We start from the raw sequence: 10339 nt of genomic DNA, 5'->3' as shown, positions 1-10339 counted from the left end.
TAGCACACCGAGCCATTAAGTCAGATGCCCTTCACAGCGCCCCATGCGGTACAGAGTAGAACTGTGAACCTGGAATTCTTAAGGGACAAGGAGCCCTGGTGGAGCAGTGGTTGGGCTGCTAACCACAAACTCAGCAGTTTGAAACAGCCAGCCACTCCGAGGGAGAGAGACTAGGCTTTCTACTCCCATAGAGCGACAGTCTCAGAAAGCCGCAGAGGCAGCCCCGCTGTCCCCTAGGGGCGCTGTGACTCAGCATGGACACGATGGTGGCGAGTTTGTTTTGTGATCTTTACGGAAGCAGGCCTCCAGGCTTTGCTTCTGCAGCACTTCCTTCCAATCGCCAACCTTTAGGTGAGCAGCTGAGTGCACATCGTTTATGCCGCCCAGGACCCTTGGGCACATGAATGGGGACCTGCAGACATGGAGTGTACATGGCCTTGAGGGCTTCAGTGACCGCCTGCTAGATGTCACCTTGCCCAGCCTCCCCCCTGACAATGGAGGGACAACTACAATTAACCACAGCTATGACTGGCAGGCAACCAAGGCTGTGAGGAGAAGCCTCTTGTTCACAGGTGCACAGGTACCAGGTGCCCACAGTCCTTCTCACCAGGACATGGGGTGGCTATGTCTGCAGGGTGACACTGTGTGGCTGAAAACCAGGGTGTCTAGGGCCACTACAGGTGCCTTTCAAGGAGCCCATGACCTCCGGCCTGCTACATGTCTTCATCCCTGCTCAGCACAGTGGGTGGCCCCACACGGGGTTGCTCTTTGAGCCGCCTGGGTCATGGGATTACAAATGAACTGGTGAGGGTGGCTGCACGGGAAATACCCCTCTGAGGAGGTGGCATGTGAACAAGGGGCCGACCACCTGGCCATGCAGAGAGCTGGGCAGGAGCAGCCCAGGCCCTGGGCACAGCAGGTACCAAAGCCCTGGGGTAGGAGCAGGCTTGGGGTGGCCAAAGGGCAGCAGGAGAGCGAGGTAGTCACAGGGGCAGACTTGGGGGGGGGGTCACCCAGACTGGGACAGGTTGGACGGCACCTGTAGCTATTGCAATACACCACAGCAGCATAGCAGAGGGCTACCGCTGACTTGGGTTTTAAATGGATCACTCTGGCTGAGAGTCCAGTAAGTGGTGGTCCAGTAAGTCCAGTAAGGGCTATACACAGGACACAGGGACACCACTGACGGGCCACCCCTATCACCCCAGGGCAGATGATGAGGACTCAGATTGGGGCTGTGCAGTGGGAGTGGCAGAGAGGAGTGGGCCCTGATGCGCTCTGAAGGTGGACTCTGCAGGACTCACTGACACCTTGGCTGTGGGTGTAGCTGACTGGAAGGAAGGATGGCGCTGCCCTTCATGAGGGTGAAGGGTATTGAGGGACAGCTTGCCCACCCCCTCGCTTGTCCACAGGTGGGCCAGCCCTGCAGCTCTGGCTGCAGGAGAGGCAGGCCAATGCTCCCAAAGTTGAACCCCTTTGAGAACGGCCCTTAACAACATCAGCCCTGGTGGGTCCTAACTGGCTCCCAGAATCCCCAGGGTAGTTTGCCTGCTGACTTTCCGATGGCTTCCTCTTCACTCTGGGCCCCCTCTCCACCCAATTGGGATCACCACCTCATAAGCAACTTCTACGTCCACTCTTGTCTCAGGTTGGCTTCTGGGGGACCAGTGGGAGACTGGGGGGGGATCAAACGAGGATGGATTTGCATGGCTTTCCAACAGCTGAGGGAGCCCTGGTGGTGCCGTGGGTTGGGCCTTGGCTGCTAACTGCAAGGTCTGCAGGTTCGAACCCCCCCAGCTGCTTGCAGAGAGAAAGCTGAAGCTGTCTGCTCTCACAACGCTTTACAGTCTTGGACGCACCACGTAGCAGTTCTGCTCTGCTCTACAGGGTCATCATGAATCAGAATGGGCAGGGGTCTGGATCTGGCTGTGGGGGCAGGGGCTGTCCAGCCGGTCTTAGCGAAGACGACCCAAGGCCAAGGATTGCCTCTAGGTTGGAGATGCAACCCTGGGCCCTGCGACAAGCACCACTCCCCCCTCCCACCACCACCACTGAGGTTCAGGCAGAGGCAGAGGGAGGGGCAAGGGCTGAGGTGGGTGGGATCAGGGGGAGGAGGGGCCAGGCCAGGAGGAGGGGCCCCGGCAGGAGACTGGAGAATGGAGTTCAGGTAGAGGAGAGACGGGTCTGGATCAGGAAGTGTCTGGCAGCTATGCTGTCAGGGGTTACGAAGCCAAGTCCACAGTCAGAGAGAAGGGGCCGGAGACGGTGTTTTTCTTCGCTGCCAATCCGTACAGCTTATTATGTAAAACGGGCAACCAAACTGATAGATAGTGAGGGAGAGGGAGGGGCTGGCCCTGGGCCGGGGGTCCTTCGCCGTCTGTCCAGCCGTCCACGGAAGCAGGGAGGTGGGCAGCGGCGGGGGTTCTTCGAGCTGTTCCTGGGCTGGCAAAGTGGGAGGGAGAAGAGCAGCGGGCTGGGGAAGGCGGGCAGGGGAGGGGAGCAGCCGAAGGAAGAAAGGCGCCGGAGGGGCGTGTGGGCGAGCAAAGCGCCGCCCGCCCGCCGAGGTGAGGGGCCTGGGATGCCACCTGCAGAGCGCCCGCGGGGGTGTCACACGCAAGGCTGCATTTCCAGAACGCCCATGCCATCACCGCCCCCACTGCACGCTTCGGGGGCAGGTGGTGCGTGTTGTATCACGTGAGTGAGTGCAGAGTCGGGGGACACTCTTCCCCACCACCACCACCACCACCGCTGGGCCCTAGTGCTTTCCTTTCTAACCACTGGTGTCCACAGCCATGTGGTAAGGGCCAGCCCTGGAGCCAGACCCAAAGGTAAAACTGGTTCTGCCGGGATCCTGCAGGGGGCACTGGGGTGCGGGGAAGACAGCGTGGGGAGACCAGGTGCTAGAGACTAGCAGGTAAGGCTAGGGTCATAGAGTATTGGGACAGGGGACTGGCATCATAGGCAGGCAGACCCCAGCAGGCAAGGGCCCCTCCCACTCCCCCCCCCACCCTCACCCCCGAGAGAGCCTGGATAAGCCAGGACAGTCCAGGGAGAGATGGTGGGGGGTGGGAAACCAACACTGACCTCTTGCACCTGGAACACCTAGGAGTGGCCCAATGAGGCCCCCACAGAGGGATGGGGGGGGGGGCCAAGGTGAAAGGTGGGCCACACCACTAGGGGTGACACTAAGGGATGTGGTCATGCCTTCTGCTGGGAGTACCAAGTGCCCAGGGGAGTACCCTATGCCTATTGAATATACTGCCTGACCTGGCTGCAGCAGGGCTCCCCAGGGCAGAACCCCAGGCTCCTACTGGACAGCCTGGCCCCTGGGCATCATGGTGAGTGGGAGGGGACAAGTGGCACCTCTCAGTACCCACACCTGGACAATGCATTCTGAAAGACAGGCCCACTGGGAGCCACCTCCAGCCACTGCAGGTTCCTAGGAGAGAGTGTGTGTATGTGTGTGGTGGTGGTGGTGGTGGTGATGAGATAGTTGGGCAGTTATAGAGGGTCAAGACCGACAAGGGTTTGTAGGGGACCTGAGTGTGGGGTTCACACAGACTGGTGCAGTAGCCTGTCATAACAAGGCAGACTGCTGCCTGAGAAGGGGCAGTCGGGGAGGGCTTCCTGGAAGTGAGTGCTTTCTGAGGACGTCTGCAGATGACTGAGGATGAAGGGGAAGGAGGGCACTGCGGTATAAGTACCAGGGGACAAACACCACTACTGGAGCCTCCATACTGAGATCTCTTGTCAAGCATGGTGCTGCCAATCACGGTGAGAGGACTCAGGCTCTCAGGGCCCAGATGTCTTTTGCTGGGAAGAGGTTTCAGAACTTCTGCTTAGTGACCTTGGGTGTTTGATCACCTGTCCAGTTTTAATCCAAGCCCTTTTGACATAAGCATGGCTCAGTTCACCTCCTTAAACAGCCCTGAAGGTGATGCTTGGCCATCTCCCATACTCCCCGCCCTCCCCAGCCCTCTCCCCACCCCCACCAAACACACACACCTGTAGATCACATGTTGACTCTGTGATGGAAGATTCTGGAGGGAAATCAGCTGTAAAAAAGCACGGACACAGACTACAACATGGATAGACCCCAAAAACATTATGCTAAGTGACAGAAGCCAGACACACAAGGAAGGGCACATTATAGAAGCGCATTTATATGGACTGTCCTCCAGACGGACAGTGAGCGCTTTGTGGGAGCCGACTGCGGGAGGGGCAAAGGGAGTGGCCACTAAGGGGGTGGTGGGGTGGATGTGGGGGCCTCTTTGGGAGATGATGAAATGCCCTGGATTTGGATGGTGGGGGTGGGGGTTCAACTTAGTGACTATACTGAAAGCCTGAGCGGTATTGACTCATTTGGAGAGGAAAATATGCTTTGTGAATTATATATAGCTCGATGAAAAAATACAAAACAAAAATGTTGAGGGGTGGGATTTGATTGGTTTACCAGGAGACTAAGAAATGATGAACAAAAAGCAAAAAGGAGTTCTGGGGATGCCCTTGGTGATGGATCAGGCTGCTCAGTCAAAGTCAGCAGTTTGAAACCACCAGCTACTCCTTGGAACAAAGAGGCAATGTTCTATTCCTGTAAAGATTTACAGTCTCAGGACCCCACAAGGGAAATTCTCCTATCCTGTAGGGTCACTAGGAGTCAGAATGGACTTGACTGCAGTGAGTTTTATTCAAAGCAAGTGTAAAGCTCATTCTGGTTCAGGTGGTTGCAGGCTCTCTGAGATGCTAGAAGGATTTATGATCAGGGACTTTACAGAACTTGAGGGAGAAACCCAACGCTCAAACTAGGGTCACTATTTACAGAGCAGGGAGTTGGAATAGGCTTGATGGCGTGTGTGTGTGTGTGTGTGTGTGTGTGTGTGTGTCAGTCACCATGATAAGTGGCAGGGCACAGACCTGGGTCCCTTGGGAGAAGAGACAAACCGTTAACAATAGGTTGCACAAATTGCCACTATACTATGACAACCCCTTGCCATTGAATGGATTTCAACTCATAGGACCGAGCAGAGCTGCCCCTCATGGTTCCTAAGGCTGCAAATCTTTATGGAATCAGACTGCCTTGTCTTTCTCCCATGGAACAGCTAGTGGGTTCAAACTGCTGACCCTTCAGTTAGCAGCTACGTGCTTAACCACTGCACTACCAGGCTCCTTCAGGGCGATGTCAGCGTTTATGAAATAAACACAATATACTCCAGGTGAGGGGCGGGAAGGACCTCTCTGACTGTTAACTAGAACTGTTATTGGGAAATTGGACGGCCACCCTGCCAAGTGAGGGAGAGAGTTTGGGCAGGGGACACCAAGAGGGCAGGGGTCATCAGGGAGATGACAGGAAGACACCTCCCATGTCACCTGCCACAGAGCTCTTTCTTGAATCCACCAAAAAGGGGTTTAGGTTTCGAAGGCCAGTGCAGCTGGTTTATGCTGGAGTTGGGAGCCTTCCAGAACTTCCATGGCCTGAGGATTTAAAAACTGTGTCTAATACCATTGTTTATTCATCCAGTCAACAAATATTTATTAAGCATCTGCAACGTGCCAGGCACTGGGGAGTACAGAGCGAGCAGGACGTGTCCCTGCCCTCCTGGGCTCACAGTCTATGGGTGAAGACAGTCAACAGGTGACAAGGTCCAACAGCATGGTGCCACGAGGGCCTGGGGGCTGGTTGGGTTGCAGTGGGGGTGCTGGTTGGGATTGCAGTGTGTGTGTGTGGTGCTGTTTGAGATGGGGGGGGGGAGCACGCCCACCACACCCAGGCAGGAGAGCAAGGTTTCCCGCCCCCACCTCCCCACCGCCCGCAGTGGTTAGAGCATGACTCTGGGAGATCACCTGTGGGGAAGTGAGAGGTTCGCAGTGGACTTGTGGAACAGGTCAGAGAAAGTGCAGAGGGGGCTCCTCGGCTTGGTAGGACCCTTTCCGGACATGGAGCGCCACAAAGTAATGGAGAGGGCTTCGGAAAGGTGGTCCTGGCTGGGGTAAGTGGTAGGGGTGGGGAAGGGGCAAGGGGCAGGGGTGGGGGGTGGGGGAACAGGGGGAGTCAGGGACGACACATCGTATGAGCCAGTACAGAGACGTACACAAAGCACACGGTGGGACAGCACAGCGTGTTCCAATCCTGGACCGGTCCCCAAGTCACGGGCGCGCGCTCCGGAGCCAGGCGGAGCTGGGTTTAAAGCGAGGCTTACCGGCGGCGGTGTGACCTTGGGCGCCTGCCGTCGCCCCTGCACGCCTCGGACGAACAATAGCGCCTACCTGCCTGGCCGCCCTGCCAGCTCGCCCGGGGGCTCAGCCGGGCGCCGGGGTGCCAGCGGCCGCGGGGAGATCGGGCCCCCGAGAACAGAGCGCCCTTCTCCAGGAGCGTCGCCGGCATCCGGCCTCCCGCACGGGCTGACCCCGGCTGCCCTTCACCCCCCGCCCCGGCTCTGGCCAGCCCTCCGGGCGCCCGCCCGCCCGCCCGCCCCGCCCCCGCTCACCTGGGCCTCGGCGGCCCGGGGATGTGCTCGTAGCGGCTGCGAGCGCGGTGCACGAAGGTGCAGCAGAGGCCGAAGGCGAGCAGGACGGCGCTGACCAGCAGCAGTAGCCCGGGGCTCATGGCTCCGGCGGGCCGGGCCGGGCCGGGCGGGCCGAGCGCCGGGGCGCGTGAGGCCGCGAGCCCACTCAGCTGTCAGCGCCGCGCACCGCCGTGATCCGGAGCCCCGCGCGACCCAGTACCGCCCCCGTCGCTCGCTCCACCCCCAACGGCCGACCCCGCCCCGGCGCGCCGTCCCCTCCAACCACGTCTCCGCCTCCGGCCCCGGCGTGCAGGTCCCGCCTATGCTTCGCCACGCCTCCAGAGCCACGCCCCGCGCTGGCCCCACCCACAGTGTGCCTTCTTCACCAATCACAACTCCTCGTCTGGACTCAGACCCCGGCCTCAGCCCCAGTCCTTCTTCCCTGAAGCCCCGCCCCGGCCGAAGCTCCGCCCAGAACGCGTTGTCCTAGCAACTCGGCCTCGACCGGATTCCGCGGCGTTCGGAGTCCAAACACAAAAATCCAGCTGGCTGGCTCCGCCCCCAATGGGGCCTCGAAATAACAGCGCTGCTCCGCGCGTGGTCCTAGGTCCCTTCCGCTCTCTTTAAAGTCTACCTGGGGACCCATCCCAGGCCCCAAACGCCCTAACAGCACCGCCTGTTCCCCAACCGCCAAGCCGATCTCCCCAGGCTTCAGGGCCCTGGCCTGTCTGGTCCACGCTGAGTGCGCAGGACCCGCGGTCCCCAGGCGGAGTCCCCGGGGCGGGTGACGAAGCCCCTGCCCCTTACGGGATCAGTGGCTGCGACGGAGCGCACAGCTGACCGTGGCGGTGGAGCTGGCAGCGAAAGTCCAGGGCGCAGGCTGCTCTCAAGGGAATCGAGGGGTGCCGCGGGTGACGCAAGGGTTTTTAAAAATAAAACCAGGACTTCACGCTGTGTTATAACCTGCTATTTCCTACCCTCCCGCTAACGGATGACAAGGCCCCACTTCTGGAGTTTTCATGTCCTTAGGGCCCTAAAGTGAAAGCAATGGGGCTTGGGGTCAGGTGATCCCAGGTGTGTCCAGACCCCTCCAGATGAAAAGCCTCAGGGCGTGGCGCGCTGAGGTTAAGGTGCGTTTGGGTTTCTGAAAAGAGGCCACGCGTGGACAAGTCTCTGATAAGTTAGGGATCGGGAAGACTGTATCGCAGCCATTCACCTGCCCCCTCTCCCGGCCACATCCCAGGTACAGCAGAGGAAAGTAGCCCCTCCCACGGGGAAAAGCTGTAGGGGTACGCGTGTGGGACGCTGGATGTTGGAAAGAGCTGAGCTTTCAGAGCTGGACCCAGCACAGAGGCGGCGCACCAAGGCCCTAGCAGGTGGGACCCGGTGCTGGGCCGACATCTCCATGAGGCTGACAGGTAGCGGGTGGCCATGGCGCCCCCGTGTGGTGATGAGAACCACCGCAGGCGCGCACAGAACTCAGGACGGAAGTGAAATAGCACCCCCTTAGGTGGTGAAGAGGGTCCTGGTTGCACAGTGGTTACGTGCTGAGCCGCGGTCCCCAAGGTCAGCAGTTTAGAATGATCGCCGGCCGCTCCGTGCGATAATGATGGGGCTTTAGGCTCTTGTAAAAACTTACAGTCCTGAGAGGAGGGGAGGGTGGAGGAGGGAGGGAAAAAAGAGTTGATACCAAGGGCTCAAGTAGGAAGAAAATGTTTTGGAAATGATGATGGCAACATATGTACAAATGGGATTGATACAATTGATGTATGGATTGTTCTAAGAGCTTCTGGAGCCCCCAATAGAATGATTAAAAGCCAAAAACAAAACTTACAGTCCCTGAAACTCACCGGGGCAGTTCAACCCAGCCCTCTAGGGTCACTGAGTCTGAATCGACTGGATTGCAGTGAGTTTGGTTTGGTGGGCTGTGAACGCTCCAGGTGGTGGGGTGGGGGGTGCAATTTGTAAGACGCTCAGGGCCTTAATCAGGGGGATGTAGCTGTGCCAGCAGGCGAGCTCTTCCAGCTTTCTGGGAAAATTAAAGTGATGTAACAACTTTTAGTATGCAGCATTTACGGAACCGGCTCTCTTGGTCACAATGTATCACTAGTGTGACCACTTCCTTTCGCCTTGTCTCAGAACAATGGGTCCTTGAGGGCAGGGCCTGATCTTGAACAACCTTGCATTCAGGCACAGCCCCTCAGCCAGCCTTTCCCATGTGCACAGCGAGGACTTTGCAGGAGGGGGTATGGTTAGTAGCCTGGGCCATCACTGAGCCCACAACGCAGAAGTGTAAGGAGTCCAAGAGGCTGAGCAGCCTACCCCAATCTCAACTCCAGGGAGCACTGTTCCCTCTGCCTGCATGCTCCACTGGCACCTGTTCATGCTGCCACTGCCTCCTCTAGGAAGCCCCCCAGGCTGGATCCAGGCATCTCTCCTGTCACCGCTCCTACACACACACACACAGACAGCCCCCTGATGCTGCCGTCCTCGTGCCCAACTGACTGACTCAAGTACCCCCACCTCTACCCCAGAAACTGAACCCAGCTCCCCGGGAGCAGCTGGCTCTGAACCAGGCTTGTGGCACAGAGAGGAGGTAAGAAGAGGTTCACGGAGGGGCGGCAGAGGCAGGTGGCTGGCCCTGGATCACAGCCTGCCACACCCCAAGCCCCACCCCTAGGCATGACAGAAAGAGGCTGGAAGTGGTTTGTAAACAGTCGTGTTGTGGCAGCAATTCTGGGTGACAGAGCCTCAGTAGTGGGCTGGCCCTGGCCTGCATTTGGCCTTGGCTGGTGCAGGGCCGGAGGAATCAGAGTCCTCTGGGATTTCACTGAGCAGGTGGGACAGGGCGGCTCTGCCCACTGGGCCTCAGGGGTTTCTGTGCCAGGGGCAGGGGAGCCAGGTCTGGCCCATGATTTGAACACCCACCTGGGCCCAGGACAATGTCAGGCTTCAAGATGACCAGACTTCGCCCAGGTCTCTGAGCTCCCCAACCCCTGCTCCTGGAGACAGCTGCCTACCCCTTCCAGGCATCAGGACCCCTGTTGGTGGCACCACTGTCTGATGGCCTTAGTCACTGGGTGCCTTGCTGTCCTGCTCCCTCTCACCCTGCCTGAGACCTCCCAGACCGCGGTTGACCCTCTTCAGGCTGTGGGGCCACACTCTAGCCAATCTGGGCCTCTAGCAACACAAACAGGAGCCTGTGCCCTTGAAGGTGATCGTCCTCCAGCCTCAGGGTCTGCCTGGGGTGGCGGGGGTGGGGGGTGGAGGTCACAAGGAAGAACCGTGGGGACCCAGCACGTGTCTGTGGCTTCAGTTCAATTCAAGACACATGGGTGGGCAAGCAGTCACGATAGGCACCTCCCACAGGGTCCGGGGCCTCAGGGTCCACACCCATGGTTTGGTTTGGGCACCTGTGGGCACACTCCGTGCACAGGCCAGGCGGGAAGCCCTGGCAGGCTCAGGTAGGGGGCGGAGGTTAGCACTCAGCCTAGAGGTTGGGGTTCACGTGACTGCACTCGACGCCCGCGTCCTCCTGGTGGCCGCAGTTGTGCTTGCCCACGCCGGCGTGTGCGCACTTGAGCAGGTTGGCTTCGCTGCCAGCGCAGCGCACGTCGTCCAGCAGGATGGGTAGTGCGCGGCCCTCGCCGAACTCAGCGCGCTTCACGGCACGCACAGCGTGTGCAAAGCCCAGCTGGCGGCACACGACGGCTGCGGCCTTGGAGTCCCAGGCGTCGTCGCACACGGTGCCCCAGCGCCCACTGGCGAACACCTCCACGCGCCCGCGGCCCGGACTCAGGCCCGCCGGCCGCACCAGGCGCACGGCGCCGTTGGCA

The 10339-nt window shown here is 59.3% G+C and overlaps 2 protein-coding genes across 2 annotated transcripts in view; both read right to left on the bottom strand.

The window, feature by feature from the left end:
• Positions 1-6697, bottom strand: part of LOC101663884 (cholesterol 24-hydroxylase) — a gene marked incomplete at its 3' end in the record, with an annotated part of 27952 nt that extends 21255 nt beyond the window's left edge. The window contains exon 1 of the mRNA XM_004699118.2: positions 6486-6697. Within this exon, the coding sequence (XP_004699175.1) occupies positions 6486-6604 (119 nt within the window). The remainder of the gene's footprint in view (positions 1-6485) is intronic.
• A 2509-nt stretch (positions 6698-9206) lies between these two features.
• HHIPL1 (HHIP like 1) overlaps positions 9207-10339 on the bottom strand; it is a 27120-nt gene continuing 25987 nt past the window's right edge. Inside the window, exon 11 of the mRNA XM_045288077.1 lies at positions 9207-10339. This exon is cut by the window's right edge and continues 256 nt beyond it. Coding sequence (XP_045144012.1) covers positions 9994-10339 — 346 coding nt within the window. The 3' untranslated portion in view covers positions 9207-9993.

The sequence above is a fragment of the Echinops telfairi genome, unplaced genomic scaffold, assembly GCF_000313985.2.
Source record: "Echinops telfairi isolate 266 unplaced genomic scaffold, ASM31398v2 ScPeMD7_18;HRSCAF=68, whole genome shotgun sequence".
NCBI lineage: Eukaryota > Metazoa > Chordata > Mammalia > Afrosoricida > Tenrecidae > Echinops > Echinops telfairi.
This window is presented reverse-complemented; position numbering and strand designations above follow the sequence as displayed.